The 21,645-nt window shown below is 41.7% G+C and overlaps 1 protein-coding gene across 2 annotated transcripts in view; it reads left to right on the plus strand.

The window, feature by feature from the left end:
- The first annotated feature begins 5,837 nt into the window (after positions 1–5,837).
- The window catches only part of LOC106567384 (beta-citrylglutamate synthase B), a 43,186-nt gene continuing 27,378 nt past the window's right edge, over positions 5,838–21,645 (plus strand). The window contains exons 1-2 of one of the 2 annotated variants that reach the window (XM_014136557.2): positions 5,838–6,152; positions 19,753–19,983. In XM_014136557.2, the coding sequence (XP_013992032.1) occupies positions 5,990–6,152; positions 19,753–19,983 (394 nt within the window). In that variant the 5' untranslated portion in view covers positions 5,838–5,989. Of the gene's footprint in view, positions 6,153–6,248; positions 6,581–19,752; positions 19,984–21,645 lie in introns of those variants that run through there. The other variant, XM_014136558.2, reaches the window with a different exon arrangement.

The following is a 21,645-nucleotide window of genomic DNA, read 5'->3' on the forward strand; positions in this document are numbered from 1 at the left end:
ATTAAAATCCTACAATGTGATTTTCTGGATTTTTTTTCTCATTTTGTCTGTCATTGTTGACGTGTACCTATGATGAAAATTACAGGCCTCTCTCATCTTTTTAAGTGGGAGAACTTGCACAATTGGTGGCTGACTAAATACGTTTTTTTAAGAAGGCACACCTGTTTGAAATGCATTCCAGGTGACTATGTTATGAAGCTGGTTGATAGAATGCCAAGAGTGTGCAAAGCTGTCATCAAGGCAAAGGGTGGCTATTTGAAGAATCTCAATATAAAATATATTTTGATTTGTTTATCCTTTTTTTGGTTACTACATGATTCCATATGTGTTATTTCATTGTTCTGATGTTTTCATTATTATTCTACAATGTAGAAAATAGTAAAAAATTAAGAAAAACCCTTGAGTAGATGTTCTAAAACGTTTGACCTTTTAATGTATGTTTTGAAATAGTCGCAAAAAGAAGCATGCTCTCTTTTCCTTTATCATTCACAAGTGATAGGCTAATATTGTCACCCATCACCTATTCTTGATTTAATCTTGTCTTTACGTATACTAAATAATATATGTGTGACATTTGTTTTGATTTAGAATGGACCATTATCATTCACCTGTCTCGAAACAGGGTCAGCAGGGGAAGAAATACATGTCATCTATATACTTAAATAGCAAATGGAGGACTCTTTTCCTATGGTTAATTTTCATGCCAGCCAGGTAGGCTATACTCCTGTTTTAAAGAGAAGCAATGTGCTTAATATTATGAAGGTTGAGAAATAAATATATTAGGCCTAGCCTACAGTGAGGGAAAAAAGAATTTGATCCCCTGCTGATTTTGTACGTTTGCCCACTGACAAAGAAATGATCAGTTTATAATATTAATGGTAGGTTTATTTGAACAGTGAGAGACAGAATAACAACAACAAAAATGTCAAAAATGCTATAAATTGACTATAACTATAAAAAATGAATTGAAGTATGAAGGCAGTTTTGTGCCTACCCCAAAAAAGGGTTAAATATTTGTAAAAAAAATGACTAAAATCACCCTGAGCTTTCTTATATGTCCTAGATTTAGGACAGACAATTCAAAACCTTGTTTCTTGTGATTAATTTTTTTACTGTATTTTTTGCCATTTACTGTCTTTTTTTTCTATCCCCCTCCCCACCCCCAACATCTTAGACTCTAGAGAATTAATGCAGAGTTTTCTATGATTCTACATTGTCTTTAGCCAAAAGTTTTGAATTTCGCTGCCAGGTTCAGATGTAGGACCTAGCCATTCTTCATTTAACTCACAGTCTTTAAATATAGTGCACACGCCCTGTTTCATAGCAGACAAGTTTAAGGATACTGGTTCATGCCACTAATGGCCAACAGCCATTCAAATACAGATTGACCCCAACCCTAGTGGGCACGGAATGACATTCAGACAAGGCCAATGTTGTACCCAAGTATTATGTCACTAGAGGACGCTCTAGACTAGGAATGATTATTTCTTGGTAAGACATTTCAACAGACACTTTTCCAAGAACTATTTAGCCATTAGCTTATCACCCATGTCAAAATAATGAAGATAGTAAAATAGAAAATCTGGTGGTCAAGAAGCTGGCCATGATTGTCTTCTATAAATCACAAAACAAAAACATTTAGTGAAATGTACAGTACACTACCGTTCAAAAGTTTGGGGTCACTTAGAAATGTCCTTGTTTTTGAAAGAAAAGCATCCATTAAAATAACATAAAATTGATCAGAAATACAGTGTAGACATTGTTAATGTTGTAAATCACTATTGTAGCTGGAAACCGCAGATTTTTTATGGAATATCTACATTGGCGTACAGAGTCCCATTATCAGCAACCATCACTCCTGTTTTCCAATGGCACGTTGTGTTAGCTAATCCAAGTTTATCATTTTAAAAGGATAATTGATCATTAGAAAACCCTATTGCAATTATGTTAGCACAGCTGGAAACTGTTGTGCTGATTAAAGAAACAATGAAACTGACCTCCTTTAGACTAGTTGAGTATCTGTAGCATCAGCATTTGTGGGTTCGATTACAGGCTCAAAATGACCAGAAACAAAGAACTTTCTTCTAAAACTCATCAATCTATTCTTGTTCTGAGAAATGAAGGCTATTCCTTGCGAGATATTGCCAAGAAACTGATCTCGTACAACACTGTGTACTACTCCCTTCACAGAACAGCGCAAACTGGCTCTAACAGAATAGATAGAAGAGTGGGAGGCCCTGGTGCACAACTGAGCAAGAGGACAAGTACATTAGAGTGTCTAGTTTGAGAAACAGACACCTCACAAGTCCTCAACTGGTAGCTTCATTAAATAGTACCCGCAAAACACCAGTCACAACGTCAACAGTGAAGAGGCGACTCCAGGATGCTGGCCTTCTAGTAGTGTGATTTTGTGATTTTGGTGCTTGCAAATTAATGTGTGCACTGTAATCATTTATTACTGTATACATCAGCATATTGGCTCACTAATTTGACAAGCAACAAAATAATGATTCCACAATTGTAACGAGTTATAAGTTTATGAGATAAAACTGTTTATCAATGACTTATCAACAACATGTTAACTAAAAATGTTTATAGACTAGGATAAGCCCTAACAACCCCCTTAGGATACCCCTTAGGATAAAGTGTTACTGTGGCATTTAACATTGATCGCAGCCATGAGCCACCTGTGAATACAGTTAATGGCTTTATCAACACAATTAAAGGGGCTTGACCTTTCATTACATGTCTTACAATCAAATTCACTTCAAAAGGCACACACACTTTAAAAAAAGTGTTGTGTATCTTACAACAAAAACCTCATCTGAGCATAGTAGTGATTCACAGTTGTTATCTTATTGTTCAGAACTTGACACATTCATTCTGCAGTGTCTTGCTGTGTCCCTCCTCCTTGATGGTCTGTGATTGGTCAGTGGAGCTGGTGTCTGTTTTGTCCATGATGGATGTGATTCTGATGGAACTAGGGTAGTGCCATTGAACCAAGGTGAGAAAAAAATAATGGTTTGTCTGGTGATTGGTATTAGCACAACTGACCTAGGTTCTTAACTTGGTCTATTCATTCTGCAGTTCTACCTGTGTGCCTGCTTAGTCTACAACTTAATTCATTTTCTGAATTATACAGACAAGAAACAAATCAACATTATAAAAAGTCCAGGGGGGGCAGCCAGTCACAAACAAACCTATATTATCATTTGAGTAGTTGACCATATGTATTCTGTGAAATAAGGGGGGGGGGGGGCTTTTTTTGTAAGTGAATGCACATAATCTGAAGTGTGGTGGCCTACAAAAACCAACTATTCTGACACTCTACCAGGAAAACTACATGAGATCTTGTTTCTTTAAACCAGAAACAGAAGAGGAAGCGAGACATCCTACTCAAAGGTTTTTTCAGTTTTTTTCTGGTTCAGTGAAAGTCAATGAACTAAATAGACCAGACCCAGCTGCTTTGCATTGGTGTCTACGGGTTAAGTAGATCGGAACTGACAATTTTTTTCTATGGTCAACAGCCTGAGTGAGCTTCATATTTCCACTATCTTTGACCATATTATACACAACACCTCTGAGAAGCCAGCAAGAAAAAGCAAGACCTAAGAGAAAAGAAAAGTCCCGCAATGAAGACGGTGTAAAATAAAACAAATGGTCTACATTTTTTACATTTTATTAGGAAATGTTAGCAGATTTAGATTTTTTTTAACAATATGAAAAAATTGTTAATAGCCTTAATGACACAATTAATATTATAGCATTGACAATATTGTTTGATTAATAGATAGTTATTATTTTACATTTACATTTTAGTCATTTAGCAGACGTTCTTATCCAGAGCGACTTACAGTAGTGAATGCATACATTTCATACATTTTTTTTTTTATAATATTTTTTTTATTATGATAACAACAGTAATACAATAATACAAAAAAACAGACCAAAAAATAAAAACGTACTGCATTTAAGGTGAAGTGCTCCTGAGGATAATGGACCCCCTTTTTCCTGCGACACAACATACAGGCAATTATGTATGGTACAATATATATGTCCAATATGAAAAACATACTGCATTTAAGCTGTTTGGCCGCTGTTCAAGGGCCACAATATGAGCAGAGTAGAATGGACCTCCTTGGGGTGTAAACTTTGGCAATTTGGAAAGTACAAGTGCTCCTGAGTAGACTGGACCCACCATTTACTTCGACACAACATACAGGCAATTATGTACAGTCCAAGAAATGATAGGAGTACATACACAAAACATTTTTTATGATAATTACTATAAAATATATAGATAATTGTGCACATTTTCCATCATTTTGCACTATTTATTCATTTATCATCTGAATGAGTTCTACTACAGAAAAGCCAGATACAGCAAGACACCTCGATGAGACCTGCCTACCACAGACTTTCTCTTCCCGCTTGACTATTCAAGTCATGAACTTTCTAATGACTGTCCATCTCATGTTGTGATGTTGTTTTTCTAAATTACATGTATTTTTTTGTGTGCTTTGAGATTATTTGAAAAGCACTATATAAGTTGAATAAATGATTATTATTTACATTATTATTTATATTGTTAATTCCAAAAATCCGTGAACAGGAAGTTCCTAGTTATTCTTGCCTGCTTCACAACAGTAAACACGCCCTTCTTCGGATATTACATTGCAGCCTATTGCTTTTGCGGAGCTAAATAAGCTGCGGACCGTTATAATGTAGGCTGTCGATCAATGTTTCGATTAGGCTACAGCTAAGAAACCCATTTTGTCCATACGATTGTTTAAGCTATGTTATAATTTCTGGAATTTATTTCAGCATCACAACATGAAGACGGAGGCGTTGGTTTTACCAAACCTCCAAGCAGCACCCGGTATGAACCGGTTTGGGTGATGCGCGAACTCGTGGTACTCCCCCCTCTTGACATGCCTGTGTATCACAGCATCCGCGCGCACTCGTTGGTCACACCCCTATGTTAAGTCACGCATTCTCATCCGCACACATGCCTTGCGAGCCTCCGCAGCATCAGCATCCTGATTGGACAATAACCCTGGGTGCATTCGTTGTCGTCCGGCGCCCCGGGGTTCATTTTAGAACCAATCCAGTATTCTAAAATACACGAACTCGGCCCATTCAGTGTCCTGAGCGAGCTAAAACGAATGCACCTATTAATGCACCCGTTGGTTTACAAGCTGCGATTGGTCGGTATGATGACATAAACTCGATTATCATTCTCCATCTATTTTCGGGGAACGCGGACAATTTTGTTGTAAACGAGGCGCGTGCTTGAAGAAAAACGCACAACTGGAAACAAACGTGCACCTTTTCAGCACCCGATCCTCGTGGATAGCCGTACAGGTCCATTCCGCCAACAGCTAATCAATCAGACCAAACAGGCGTGGGTATACAAGCAGCAGCCGTCTTTTCTTCGATAATCATACAGCTACCACAATTGTGTTATTCAGTCAAGCGGCTGCCGCGTTCACTGAATAGCAGGCCTAGCTGTTGAGTTCGATGAGCGGAGGATTCGAAGCAATACTGCACAAGCTTTGTTTGCCCTAAAGGGCTGCAAGTGCAAGGAGCCATAGCTAATACTGCTACAAGTATTATTTGTAGAAGATAATAAATGCTGATATAGATGAGAAACGCCGTTATAAACATTGTAGTAGAGTTACACAGCTTTTGTCTTGTGGTGCTTATGATTCAGCGGGATGTTGGATCGGATGGGACCAGGAATAACGGGCTGCAAATGAAGGGAAGCAAGTAGAAATCGAGTAATTACTCGACTCCATTTAAACGAACAGACTCAATCGTGGTATTTGCTTCCCCCCCCCACATAGCTTGCACTCTATTGTGTGAGCATCTTTATTATTCCCTTCGCTCTGACCAGGATCCTGCTCTCTCGCTCGCCCACCGCCCCCTCAGCCACAGCTGTGTATTAACTACATTTTTTGTAATCGGCACGACACAGTTCGATATAAACATGTGTTCTCGAGTTTGGTTTGTGACCGACCGGCGTATCCACCAGGAGTATCCGCAAGTTCAGATCCTTCGGGCTCTGAAACAGCGATGCTCCGAGGAGGATGTTGAATTCCGCTCTCTTCTCATGGACCAAATCGTGCTCACCATCAGCGAGGGACAATTAGGCAAGTATCACTAGATTTGAAGTTGCCCATGCACTACCGTAAGACACTAGTTATATATATATATACGATTAACTGTTTTGAATTGGGGTTGAGTCGTGTATTCTTGTTGTCTATTATTGGATGTGTTTCAGTGTTACGTTAGTATATCCACTATCCAAGTTTTGCAGTAGCAGGTATTGTTCGGCAAGAAGCACACACACAGCTTCCCAGCGCGAGCTGCTGGCTAGCTAGCTAACAGTGTGACGGTGACCGCCTAACCCAGTTTCCAGACAGCCTCGAGTAGTCACTCACACGGAGATACTGCATGAATGATGCCAAGAAAAAACAATAGCTACTTCATCAAATAGGACACATGCGTAGGCGTAAACACTGCGATAATATTGGCTATATACAAAGCCATACTCAACTTCACGATACCAAATCCGGAGGTGAGTTGTACAGTACTTTGCTAGCTACATAGCTATGTTCAGTAGGCCGTAGAATAAGTGGCCAGCTAACGTTATGCTAGATAGCTGTTGTGAAAAGCGCATCGCAATACAAAGAGAGTGGCTAGCTAGCAATGTAGGCTAGGGCTATACAGGCTGTTCTTCATGGGCCAGCAAAACTATGCTAACTCACCCGAATTAAACGGAAGCATTTAAGCTGTAACTTTAGCAGAGGATGTAGTGCACTTTTCATTGATTTGTAATTAGCTAAGTGACGTTTGTAGTGGATATAGCTAGCTTGATTGTTTCATTCTTAGCTGCCTTCGCTTTTGTCATGCACGAGTCAACAATTGCTAATAAATAGTAGAAATTGGGTTTGTTACGAGGCAATTCCATGCAGGGACAACAGGCACAGAGGCGTCAGAACACAGACTAGAGCACTGATGGCTGGTGGAACAAGTAAAACAATAGTTACAAGTTTATCACTTTAACTGATAATAAAAAAAACTATTGGGCATCATTAATATAAGCAGTTTAGCATACACAAACTAATTTATGCTTTCATTCTTTGAATTTTGGGGCTCCCGAATGGTGCATCGGTCTAAGGCACTGCATCTAAGTGCTAGAGGTGTCACTACAGACCCTGGTTTAATCCCGGGCTGTATCACAACCGGTAATGATCGGAAGTCCTATAGGGCGGCCTAGTTAAATAAATAATAAAATGTGTTTTAAGTGAACAATGTGGAAAGGTAAATGGGTGGAGTCTTTTTGGACAAGGATATTAGAATCCTTGTCCAAAAAAACAGGCTTTAATTGTCATATCCTGGGTTGGTTGATTCAATGAGCTTTGTTTGATTTGTCGCTATGAAGGTTCATATTGGAAGAACAAGAGACCCTTGGAATTTAGTAGTGAGACATGAGATTGGGAAGGGGGGGGGGTCATTGAGCGCAATGAAGTGGCACGCTGTTTTATAGCACATCTTACATGTTGGCATTGACTAGAGAGGGGGAGGGGGCAAGCTGACTCAGACCCGGAGGTGGGGAGGGGGAGCTGTCTCTTTGAAATGTGGCAGTGAGATTGGGAACAGCATCCAAATCCAGAAGCCCTTTCTTCACCTGTAATGGAGCACGTCCAATCTGTTAACCAGTGTACATTTTCCTAATCCTCCACGTAGGCTACATGTCGAATGTGCTACTCTACAACAGTTTAAACGAGATAAGTGATGTAGGTGGTGTACATCATTAGCCTATCTTACAAAAATGGTGTTAAAGTCAAAGCCACTCAGTTTATCATTGGCCCATGCTCTTTGCAAGGAGTCAGACACCCACTTCAACAATGGCCTGATTGGTAGATAGTCTTCAATGCTGGATAATCTGTGAGAAACCCAGGAGGAAGGGAGGGTAGGACTATTGGGCTAGATAGGTAGGTAAATAGACAGCTGTCTAGTTTAGCCAGAGCTACAACTGGAGCAGGGTTGTGTCCTGTGGGGCCTGCCCTCTAATCCCAGCTGGCCTCAGATCTACATATATGGCTTTAGTCATTAGTGTTGACATCACAGATTAATGGCCAGTGGAGAGTTTGGCCATAATGGCAGCTTTAGGTCACACTAAGCCATTTTTCACACGAAGCCATTCAACCAATCCCATCAACCCTGCGAAACCCACAGTTCAGGTGGATCATTATGAGATTATTATAAAACTAAATTAAGGGGTCATACATGCTCATGACAGGTCTTACAATGCATTATAACTACATCATAATGCACTAGGCCTATACCTCTAGTGCTATCTAAATGACAACAGGGTTGAAATGGTGTGGTTTACATCGGCCCTGTAGTGTGTAAATAGCTTTAGTAGCAAGACTCACTCTAAAAATAGACCAGTGGTTAGAGCGTTGGGCCAGTAACTCAAAGGTCATTAGTTTGAATCCCTGACCTGTCAAAGTGAAAAATCTGTTGATGTGTCCATCAATTCATATTTTATTTGTCACATGCTTCATAGACAACAGGTGTAGACTAACAGTGAAATGCTTACTTACGGGAGTTAAAGATAAGATACAAAAATGAAATAGTGACACAAGGAATAAATACAAATTAAATAATGAGTAAGAATTAGTAAAAATAACATGGCTATGTATAGGGAGTAGAAAATAACATGGCTAAATCAAGGAAGTACCATTACGAGTCTGTGCAGGTGTACAAGGTAATTGAGGTAGCTATGTACTGTGCATATACAGTGCATTCGGAAAGTATTCAGACCCCTTCCCTTTTTCCACATTTTGTTACCTTACAGCCTTATTCTAAAATTGATTAAATATTTTTTTCCCTCATCAATCTACACACAATAACCCATAATGACTAAGCGAAAACAGGTTTTTCGATTTTTTTGCCAATGTATAAAAATAAAAATTTAGCTCAGGTGCATTCTGTTTCCATTGAGCATCCTTGAGATGTAAATTCAATTGATTGGACATGATTTGGAAAGGCACACACCTGTCTATATAAGGGCCTACAGTTGACAGTGCATGTCAGAGCAAAAACCATGCCATGAGATCGAAGGAATTGTCTGTAGAGCTCTGAGACAGGATTGTGGCTAGGCTCAGATCTGTGGAAGGGTACCAAAAAATGTCTGCAGCATTGAAGGTCCCCAAGTACACCGTGGCCTCCATCATTCTTAAATGGAAGAAGTTGGGAACCACCAAGACTCTTCCTAGAGCTGGCCACCTGGCCAAACTGAGCAATCAGGGGAGAAGGGCCTTGGTCAGGGAGGTGACCAAGAACCCGATGGTTACTCTGACAGAGCTCCAGAGTTCCTCCCAGAAGGACAACCATCTCTGCAGCACTCCACCAATCAGGCTTTTATGGTAGAGTGGCCAGATGGAAGCCACTCCTCAGAAAAAGGCACATGACAGCCCGCTTGGAGTTTGCCAAAAGTAACCTAAAGGACTCTCAGACCATGAGAAACAAGATTCTCTGATCTGATGAAACCAAGATTGAACATCTTGGCCTGAATGCCAAGCGTCACATCTGGAGGAAACCTGGCACCATACCTACGGTGAAGCATGGTGATGGCAGAAACACGCTGTTGGGATGATTTTCAGCAGCAGGGACTGGGAGACTAGTCAGGATCAAGGGAAAGATGAACGGAGCAAAGTACAGAGAGATCCTTAATGAAAACCTGCTCCAGAGCGCTCAGGACCTCAGACTAGGGCGAAGGTTCACCTTTCAACCGGACAACGACCCTAAGCACACAGCCAAAACAATGCAGGAGTTGCTTCAGGACAAGTCTCTGAATGCCCTTCTCTGGAGAGATCTGAAAATAGCTGTGCAGCGACGCTCCCCATCCAACCTGACCGAGCTTGAGAGAATCTGCAGAGAAGAATGGGAGAAACTCCCCAAATACAGGTGTGCCAAGCTTGTAACGTCATATTAGGGCTGGGTAATATATCGAGTTTATGTTTTACTGCGATATGGAAAATGCCTGTATCGCAAGAATCGAGGTTCTGTTGTAATGTTGTAACACTTTACAAATGCAGTGTCTCTTTTCTGTCAACCCAATGTCGAATCATGTCCCAATTACGTGACAACACGTGCACAGAGGTTATCCACCAATCACAACCCTAGACAGCCTTTCACAAATTGTAACCACGCTGGAGAAGTGTAGCGGCGGTAAGAGTTCCATCAAAATGGAAAGTGAGGAAGCCAGCTCAGCCTCTCGTGAGGATAAAACCATCCCCAAAAAGTAGTAGAGTCAGTGCAGGTAGTCCGGGTAAAAGGGTCAATGCAGGTAGTCCGGGTAGCCATTTGATTAGTTACTTATCAGTCTTGTTTAGAAGTCTTATGGCTTGGCGGTAGAAGCTGTTCAGGGTCCTGTTGGTTCCAGTGGAATGGTACTGCTTACCGTGCAGTAGCAGAGAGAACAGTCTGTGGCTTGGGTGGCTGGAAACGGACAATTTTTTGGGCCTTCCTCTGACACTGACGTTGATAACAGCAGACTCTGGCCTTGACCCCACTGTCCGAGGGTGTCTCAGGGGGAGTTGGGATATGCAAAAAACGCATTTCCAAATAGGACTAATATTTGGAAATGGTACAAATAGAAGCACCCACCAAATTATTATTATTATGTCCACTGCCAAACACAATGGTCATCCAAAGGAATCTCACATCCCATGATTCAGAAATAAAGAGTTGTGCACGAGGAAGACAGGTTATGAATTGATGACGGATTCTTTGGCCTTCCTTGTGGAGGCCACACAAACACACTTGTCAATGCTAGACAAATATAACATGTCCATCATTTTATAGAAAAGGCAATAGGACATAGGATCTCACGAGCGATGGCCAATTTAACACATTGTGATTTTCCACCAGCAGTCATATGATGTGAGACAATATGCATCATTAATAGACCAAGGATGGAATTCCCTAATTTTCCTTAATCCTAATCTTGGCATCGGAACACTGAGGAAAGACTCCCCATTGACGAACCAAGCTGAACTATAACAGCTTTCCCATGTGAGCATATGAACACTTCTGCCTTTGACACGGCCGTTTTAGCTCAATTGTTTTAGCTTAAACTAAAATAATTTGCCTAAATTTGAGAAATAGGAATAGCCTATTTCCCAAGACATTGTCAGCTGTAAAATGTTGTATTCAATGAAGGACAAACGTGCCTTGGAAATGGCAAAGAGCAAAGTGTGAGGAAACACCAAGTCGCCTGAAGAATACGTTCAGCTGGTTTTTAGAAGGGAACAGAGAAGTCAGTAGAGCATTTCACCTCTTTTTATTAGCCTATGGCTGAAGTTGAATGGATAATTCACTTGTCTCCCAATATAATGTCAGCATTAGGCTGGATTTAGCTTGGATAATGATCCCCATTTTATGTATTTGGAAGTGAAATGCTTAGATTATAGGTTGATATGATTTGTGTTTAATCCTTCCTTTATAAACAGACATAGAAAGAAATAAGCTACTTTCATGTTATCTTTTTGTTTACAACACTTTTAGCCTATTTAATAAAGTGTTGAAGGGTACACTAATGTCGTATGCTAGTTGACATGGCAGGTCAGGGAGAGATTATATCAGTTTTTATGTGTTTCTTTTTTTTATCTCGTGATGTAATAACGCCTTGGCGGTCAAAGACTGATAATTCCTCTCCTACTGTAGCGAGCTGTGTCACGACAACTCATTTGCTTGCTCTCAAGTGATGGGAAAAGGTGCATTTGCATATTATGACTCTGTATTTGGCAAAGCAGTTTACATAGTTCTAGATAGATATGACAGAGGCCGCAGAGCATTAATGGTTATTATACCAAGGGAAACACTCACTACCTCATGGATGCTGTCCTCTCCAATCAATCTGACAATGCATAGGTGACGCTGTCCCTGTGTGTCACAAAACACATCTTAATGTCACATCAAATCCTGCCTAAGAACACATGAGGCGTTGTTGTCAATACCAACCAGGTAGGATTGAAACCTGGCCCATGAAATTAAATGACACACACCGTACGCTGATGCATTGGTGTGGTATTGGTTACAGCAGGGATGGGAAATTTTGATGGGGATAGGGGCCACAAAAAAACAGAACTCATCATGAGGGGTCGCAGAGGCTCATGGTTCTGCGTACCCACATCCATACTCCTCACCCTGCGAGCAAAACAGTTCTGCACACTTCCTTTGGTCCAGCTTGATCCTTGCTGACAGGGCCAGCAGCAGCACATTCAGTAGCAGCCTAATCACAGTGTGTGATTGAGGGCGTTTTCAACTAAATAGACCTGAAGTACAATAAAGAACCTCTTATAGCACATATTGCGATAAAGAACATCAACTGAGATGTTGATTATTATTGTAGATGAGCGAATCACATATTGTAGTTCTAACGAGACAGACTCTTGCAAGTAATAAATCAATAGGTTATTCTCTAAATGATTGTATACAATTGCTTAATAGGCCCAGTCTCTACACATTTGAAATGCACCAATGCATGGTAATCACAGTTTAATGTGTGTTTGTGTTGGCTACGTGGCTGTATTATCGCTAGACAAGACAGACCAGTGTCCAGCCAGCCAGTCACCCACCCTTTCCCCAGAGGAAGTGGTGCCCGCCTGGCCCGTGCCAGGGCTGCGGCCAGGGCTGGCAAGGCCCGTTGAGCGTTGGCATGTCAGCCCAGCCGTATTGTGACGTCACGGCGGAATGCACAGAATGCCAGAGCGGGATGGGAGCCCCCCACTCAGCAGTTATGGAGCCAGTCAGCCCTGTCAGACACAACGAAAATAACACACAGATCAACGCCCGTGGGGACGGAAGGCCCTGCACACGGAAAGATGACTGGTAGATTAGATGGCCGTAAACGTCATTTTGTCACTAGAAATTAAAAACACTATATGCCCGGATGGTACTTCTGCCAAAGGGAATAGAGGGTTATAAGAACATTTTGTAAACGTTTTCGAAATGATTATGTGGCTGTCTGACAGTACTATGAGCGCACTGGATGTGGACAGATTCATCAGGGTTTCCATGTGATCTGTGTAGTTGCCTTGGAAACCGACACAAGTGATGTGGACACCGAATACTGTCTTGGCCAGTGTCCTTTGATACTTCATTGTAGCATGGCTCGCTCAACCGCTGCACAATCAAACCAGTATGAATGGGGGGAGTGTGCATGCAGTGAGTGAATCCCCCAATTGAATACTGAGAGTGAGAGGAGGGGGGGACAGGCAGGGTCATTCCTAAACAAACACTTTCCACTTCTGATGCATCCCCTGCCACATACAGACACTTCTCCCCACCTCCCCTGCAGTTCTTTATGCATACATCTCCATCCTTTTCTATTGTCCTGCTGCATTTATCTCTGACCATCGTTTGAACCAAAAATGGCTCATCTCCTTCCTTCTCTCTGTGACTTCTCAGGCATTAGGAGCCAGTATTTGAGAAGCCTGTCACCTATTCTTTGTTTGTGTGCCTCAGACACTGTGACCTCTGTCAATCCAGCGTTGACGCTGTCTCTTTAGTGAGCGGAGATCTTAAGATGGCTGAAAAGCAGGTCACGGTGGAGAAAATAGTGCAGCGTCCGTGACAAGCCACTCTTTTCCCTCCTCTCCTGCCCCCACTTCTCCTCACGTCCCATCATCACCCCATCTGTCTCTCCTGCTGAGCTGCTGGGCCAAAGCACCTACTGCAAACCTTGCTAAGCAGCACCTCTCCTTCTCATCCCTTCATCGATGCTTTTTTGCTTTTCTTTCTATTCCACCATGTTGTGCTGTTGCTAACATTTCTGTGCATGTCTCCTTATTGTTGTTCTTATGGAATTAAAATAGCTGGTACTAGGCCTAAATGAACTGTTAGTTGTAGAGGTCGACCGATTATGATATTTCTACGCCGATACCGATTATTGGAGGACCAAAAAAAGCCGATACTGGTTAATCGGCCAATTTTTTTATATATTTTTTTATATATATACTGCTCAAAAAAATAAACGGAACACTAAAATAACACATCCTAGATCTGAATGAATGAAATAATCTTATTAAATACTTTTTTCTTTACATAGTTGAATGTGCTGACAACAAAATCAGACAAAAATAATCAATGGAAATCCAATTTATCAACCCATGGAGGTCTGGATTTGGAGTCACACTCAAAATTAAAGTGGAAAACCACACTACAGGCTGATCCAACTTTGATGTAATGTCCTTAAAACAAGTCAAAATGAGGCTCAGTAGTGTGTGTGGCCTCCACGTGCCTGTATGACCTCCCTACAACGCCTGGGCATGCTCCTGATGAGGTGGCATGCTCCCAGACCTGGACTAAAGCATCCGCCAAGTCCTAGACAGTCTGTGGTGCAACGTGGCGTTGGTGGATGGAGCGAGACATGATGTCCCAGATGTGCTCAATTGGATTCAGGTCTGGGGAACGGGCGGGCCAGTCCATAGCATCAATGCCTTCCTCTTGCAGGAACTGCTGACACACTCCAGCCACATGAGGACTAGCATTGTCTTGCATTAGGAGGAACCCAGGGCCAACCGCACCAGCATATGGTCTCACAAGGGGTCTGAGGATCTCATCTCGGTACCTAATGGCAGTCAGGCTACCTCTGGCGAGCACATGGAGGGCTGTGCGGCCCCCCAAAGAAATGCCACCCCACACCATGACTGACCCACCGCCGAACTGGTCATGCTGGGGGATGTTGCAGGCAGCAGAACGTTCTCCACGGCGTCTCCAGACTCTGTCACGTGCTCAGTGTGAACCTGCTTTCATCTGTAAAGAGCACAGGGCGCCAGTGGCGAATTTGCCAATCTTGGTGTTCTCTGGCAAATGCCAAATGTCCTGCACTGTGTTGGGCTGTAAGCACAACCCCCACCTGTGGACGTCGGGCCCTCATACCACCCTCATGGAGTCTGTTTCTGACCGTTTGAGCAGACACATGCACATTTGTGGCCTGCTGGAGGTCATTTTGCAGGGCTCTGGCAGTGCTTCTCCTGCTCCTCCTTGCACAAAGGCAGAGGTAGCGGTCCTGCTGCTGGGTTGTTGCCCTCCTACGGCCTCCTCCACGTCTCCTGATGTACTGGCCTGTCTCCTGGTAGCACCTCCATGCTCTGGACACTACGCTGACAGACACAGCAAACCTTCTTGCCACAGCTCGCATTGATGTGCCATCCTGGATGAGCTGCACTACCTGAGCCACTTGTGTGGGTTGTAGACTCCGTCTCATGCTACCACTAGAGTGAAAGCACCGCCAGCATTCAAAAGTGACCAAAACATCAGCCAGGAAGCATAGGAAATGAGAAGTGGTCTGTGGTCCCCACCTGCAGAACCACTCCTTTATTGGGGGTGTCTTGCTAATTGCCTATAATTTCCACCTGTTGTCTATTCCATTTGCACAACAGCATGTGAAATTTATTGTCAATTAGTGTTGCTTCCTAAGTGGACAGTTTGATTTCACAAAAGTGTGATTGACTTGGAGTTACATTGTGTTTAAGTGTTCACTTTATTTTTTTGAGCAGTGTATATTTGTAATAATGACAATTACAACAATACTGAATGAACAATGAACACTTATTTTATCTTAATATAATACAGAAATAAAATCTATTTAGTCTCAAATAAATAATGAAACATGCTCAATTTGGTTTAGATAATGCAAAAACACAGTGTTTGAGAAGAAAGTAAAAGTGCAATATGTGCCATGTAAAACAGCTAACTTTTAAGTTCCTTGCTCAGAACATGAGAACATATGAAAGCTGGTGGTTCAATATTCCCAGTTCTTCAATATTCCCAGTTAAGAAGTTTTAGGTTGTAGTTATTATAGGAATTGTGACGTGTCGACTATTTCTCTCTATACCATTTGTATTTCATATACCTTTGACTATTGGATGTTCTAACAGGCACTTTAGTATTGCCAGCCTAATCTCAGGAGTTGATAGGCTTGAAGTCATAAACAGCGTGTGAATCAAGCATTGCTAAGAGCTGCTGGCAAACGCAGTAAAGTTTGAATGAATGCTTACGAGCCTGCTGCCGCCTACCACCACTCAGTCAGACTGCTCTATCAAATATCAAATCATAGACTTAATTATAATATAATAAACACAGAAATACAAGCCTTTGGTCATTCATTTTTATAAGATAAGTTTAATCCTAGCTAGCAACTTACCTTGGCTCCTTGCTGCACTCGCGTAACAGGTGGTCAGCCTGCCACGCAGTTTCCCCGTGGAATGCAATGTAATCGGCCATAATCGGCATCCAAAAATTACCGATTTGTTATGAACACTTGAAATCGGCCCTAATTAATCGGCCATGCCGATTAATTGGTCAACCTCTAGTTAGTTGCCAGTTAAAATCTCACAGTGAGAATGTCACCTTGAGCATAACATTCAAACACGCAAACTATGTCAATATAAATACACATATGTATGCAATCTATAGATAGCTATTTATAGCCGATCTCTTGTATACTTTAAACAAATTTGGTGTAAGATCTATCAGAGAATAGGTGCTGGTGGCACCTCTTGCGTGTATGATTGTAGAAAGCTCTTATGTGTATTTAGGTTCAGTCAATCTCCCAGGCTTAAGACTGGCTACATGAGTTACAAAACACGTTTGCAGGGTTGGTTCTGCATAGCTTGTTGAAATTGAGTGTTCTGGTGCCGCTCAGGCATTTTAAGGTATTGATTATAGACCTGGTAGCTGAGAGATGATTGTATTTTAGATTTTTGTGTATTTTAACTGTTGCTTGTATTCTAATGTGTGAAATGCAGGGCTCCCTTTTAAAATAGACATTTGTCTCAATGGGACTCCCTATTGAAATAAAGGTACAATTAATGTGCTTATACCTTCCTATATTGGGAGAAAGCACTGAACTATAAGCTGTATTAAGTATACTGCTGGGGATCTGTGCTCCTCTGGGGGCGATGACTCTTGGCCTTGAGGCCAGAGAAATTGGCAGTGCCACAGGGAGCATGTGGATGTGAGCGACACGGGCCGGACCCAGTCCAAATTAAGCACTAACACCACTAGGCTACCCTGCCTGGACCCACACCTCTGCTACACAGGGCCAGCTCAGAGCTCACACATCCAGAGCAGCTCGATAATGGCTGGACCTGCATAGTGCGTATACAAACACAGCAGGATCCACTCACAACTAGTCTAGGCCTACGTGTTGGTACTGTGGGAACAGATTTCTGGGTTTGTTTGTGGGATGCTAATGTGACATGGGAGGGACTGGTGGCATGAACGTTCTAAACGGACGCTACTTTTAGGTTGTCTGGTTGTTGTGTGATACATGCAAGCCACTGTAGCTACCAGAGTTGCTCTGTGAAATGTTATCAATGAAATGTGTTCTCTTGACATTAGTGAAAGTGTAGCCTGTGTTCATTGATTAATCAATAATATCCAATGACGTCTATATGAAACTACCGTAAAACATAAATTAACCTGTCTGGGAAACGTGGGACGTTTGCGTCCCACCCTAGTCAACAGCCAGTGGAATCGCGTCACGCGAAATACAAATACCTCATAAATGCTATAACTTCAATTTCTCAAACATATGACTATTTTACACCGTTTTATAGATACACCTCTCCTGAATCGAACCACGTTGTCCGATTTCAAAAAGGCTTTACAGCAAAAGCAAAACATTAGATTATGTTAGGAGAGTACCCTGCCAAAAATAATCACACTGCCATTTTCAAAGCAACTAGCATGCATCACAAATACCCCCAAAAATATTTTCCCTCAAATGCTTCCAGTGAACCAGCGCTACAATTTACAAAATTACTATTCGAAAACATTGGTAAAATATAATATTGTCATTCAAAGAATTATAGATTAACATCTCGTGAATGCAACCGCATTGCCAGATTTAAAAATAACTTTACTGGGAAATCACACTTTGCAATAAACGAGGTGCTATGCTCAGAAAAATAGGCTAGGCGATACAGGTTAGCGCCATCTTGGACTCATCTAAAATCAAATATACTATTGTAAATATTAACTTACCTTTGATTATCTTCATCAGAAGGCACTTCCAGGAATCCCAGGTCCATAACAAATATAGTTTTGTTATGGACGAATATATGTACGAAGCGCGCGGGACTTGTCCTCACGAATGTGCAAAGAAAATGTATTTACGTTTGTTCAAACATGTCAAACGTTGTGTAACATAAATCTTTAGGGCCTTTTTCAATCAGAACTTCAATAATATTCAAGGCGGACGATTGCATTGTCTTACTAAACGTTTCGGAACGAGAGGGTACCCACGGGCACGCGCATCATAGTAGTAATGGCCCTCCCTCTATGACAAACTTTCCAGGCCTCTCGTTCGGTCAGTTTTTACCGGAGAAGACTCAAACCACTTTGTAAAGACTGTTGACATCTAGTGGAAGCCTTAGGAAGTGGTAAATGAATCTAACTCACGGTGTGTTTCAAAGGCAAAGGGTTGAACGTGATTCCACAAATCAGATTTCCACTTCCTGTTAGGATTTGCCTCAGGGTTTTGACTGCCATATGAGTTCTGTTATACTCACAGACACCATTCAAACAGTTTTAGAAAATTCAGAGTGTTTTCTATCCAAATCTACTAATTATATGCATATTTTCGTTTCTGGGTAAGAATAGTAACCAATTTAAATCGGGTACGTTTTTTATCCGGCCGTGAAAATACTGCCCCCTATCCCCAACAAGTTAATAGCTTGGGCGTTTATTTACTTAAATCATTGAACACAACAGGCGCTTATTAGAGAAAGGCTTCTATTTGAGCCAGGCATCTATTTCTTTAATGTGCACGGTTTTTACTCATTTGCATAGTTAATTGTTTAATTCCAGCTTTCACTTCCAGCATTTTAATCAATTTCTTCATTTCCTGCACTAATGTGTTATCATTTACACGCTGTCATGTTTCTTTTGTGTTACTATGCCTCTATTAAAAAATAACTCACTTTTCTTTACTTTTCTTATTCTCCTCTTTGACTGTGCATTTTAGTCAATTCTTACTTCAAATCAAATTTTATTTGTCACATACAAGGTGGTTAGCAGATGTTATTGCGGGTGTAGGGAAATGCTTGTGATTCTAGTTCCCGACAGTGCAGCAATATCTAACAAGTTATATCTAACAATTTCACAACAAATCCCTAATACACACTAATCTAAGTAAAGGAATGGAATTCAGAATATATAAATATATGGATGCGCAATGTCAGAGCGGAATAGACTAAGATACAGTAGATAGTATAGAATACATTATATACATATGAGATGAGTAATGTAAGATATGTAAACATTATTAAAGTGACCACAAAAGGGCGATTCAGCTGATTTCTAAGGTTCTGTACTTCCGAAGTTGTTGACTGTTTTTGTGCTTGCAAGTTAGCTAGCCGTTCTCAGCTGTTAGCAGCTAATGGCTAGCAGTTCTTACTGGCGATAAAAACAGATGATTTTCATATTTTTTTAAGTCATTACTGAATTATTTAATGTAACAAATCAAACCTTGTTTATTTGAAACAGGCTTTTATTTGATGAAAAGTGTGCCATTGCCCGACCTAATAAAAAGGGACAGGCGGCTATTTGAGACTGCATTTAATTTAAATCTTTACAGTATGTGAAATGTGACATTCGGAATATTTCACGCTAAAAAACAATTTTGTCTCTCTCCCCTCTCACTCTCTCTCATTCCCTCCTCAGGTCTGCGGGTCGAGCAGGAGGTGGTGACGTCCTACCCTCAGGTGGCAGTGGTGCGAGTCCCCACCCCCTGGGTGCAGTCGGACAGCGACATCACGGTGCTACGCCACCTGGAAAAGATGGGCTGCCGGCTGGTCAACCGGCCCCAGGCCATCCTCAACTGCGTCAACAAGTTCTGGACCTTCCAGGAGCTGGCTGGCCATGGGGTCCCACTCCCTGACACCTTCTCCTACGGTGAGCTCCTAAGCTTGGTCATATTATTCCTGATTCCTGAGCTTAGAAAATCCAGTGTATTAAGGGCAGGGATAATGAATTCGGTGTATTCTTGTATTGGATATATGCCAATCATGCTTTTGAATGCACTTGAGTTGGTCTGAGAGTGTCCTTACAAAGTTCTACTACCAGGATTAACTTAAAAAGTCACCCAAGAGACCGGAGTCTGGTCGAGTGGGTAAAGCATGAAACACACCGAGAATCTCACTGCTGACAGAAAAGTACTTATCACAGTGGGAGGCCGTTCCTTCTCTTGCTTGAACAAAAGCGGTACCTGCTGTGGGCCGACCCGGTAGCGACGAACCTAGCAAGGCTCGTCAGTGGCCAAAAACTTGACTTTGATCCAATCAGAGAGCACAAACCCCCACTTGGGGTAGCCAAAAAAATAAAATGAGAAAAGAGGGTATTTTCTCCGTACATCCATGGTGAACCAGTCACACTTCATATGCAATATAGGCTATGGGATGGTAGTTAGCTAAGTGCACAGACGCAATGCGCACAACACTAAATACTTCCTCCAAGCTAGCTAACCACTGTATTGACATGTTAGCTACCGAGTTAGTGCAGTGTCCTTAGCTAGCTAGCCATAGCCACGTGAAGTAGGGGTGGTGAGGGTGCTACAGCACCCCCTGACAAATCATTATAAATGAAAGAGAAACATATTTTTATGAAAAATATTGTTTTTCAAAAAAGTAGTCCACTAGCCCTTTATTAGCCCCCCCAAATATCTCAGCACCCCTCTTCACATAGCCATTAGCTAGCTAGCTAAACATTTGGCTATGGGCTGGCATTATGGGGTTATGGGGGGTGAATTAAATTGTTTCTTCGTCATTTTGCTAGGTAGTTATCTAGGCTATTATCAACCAGGGCTTTCTACAAAATAGCAACATTAGTGCATTAGCTTGGAATCTAGACCATAAGCAATATGCACAGATTTGTTTGGTAATTTTGCTTAAAAAAAAAAATACAGGCAGGCCTCGTTGCCTGCCTGTATTATTCCACATCCTGCTTTGTCCAACGTAGAGAAGTCAGAGATTCCAGGCAAAATGTGACAAATAAAGATTATTAGAGTGTTTGAGAAAGTGATGATGACAGAGGGGACTGGATGGGATAAATGCTTTTTCTTTTTTGATGCATTCTTAAGATCAACTATATGTAACGCGCCCCTCCACCAACCATCATGACTTGGACAATAAAAAATCCATCCCTGCTGCCCCTACCCTCCTTTGGCTCTCCCATAGCAGCAGTCGGTGACGTGGTAGAGCCGGGCCTGACATTTGCTGCTGCTCTCTCTCGCTCTGTCTCACAGCAGAGTGTGGACGTGTGCTTTTTGGAGAAGGCATGTGCAGGGCAGTTCACATCTGGTCTTCTGTCAAAACGCCAGACCACAGACAGAGAGCACCCAAAAATTGCAGTGTTCAACATTTCACATTAGTAGAGGCCCAGACAGCAAAACTAAGCAGATTTCGCTCTCCAGATGGCATTTAAATGTCAGAAATGGTCCTGCTGGTCAATTGAATTAGAAGTATTACCAGATATAGTCACATGAAAAGTCAGAGACGGCAGAACAACCAAGTATTAAAAGGACACTTCGGTATTTTGGATAATTTCCTACTTACCGAG

The sequence above is a fragment of the Salmo salar genome, chromosome ssa13, assembly GCF_905237065.1.
Source record: "Salmo salar chromosome ssa13, Ssal_v3.1, whole genome shotgun sequence".
Lineage (NCBI taxonomy): Eukaryota > Metazoa > Chordata > Actinopteri > Salmoniformes > Salmonidae > Salmo > Salmo salar.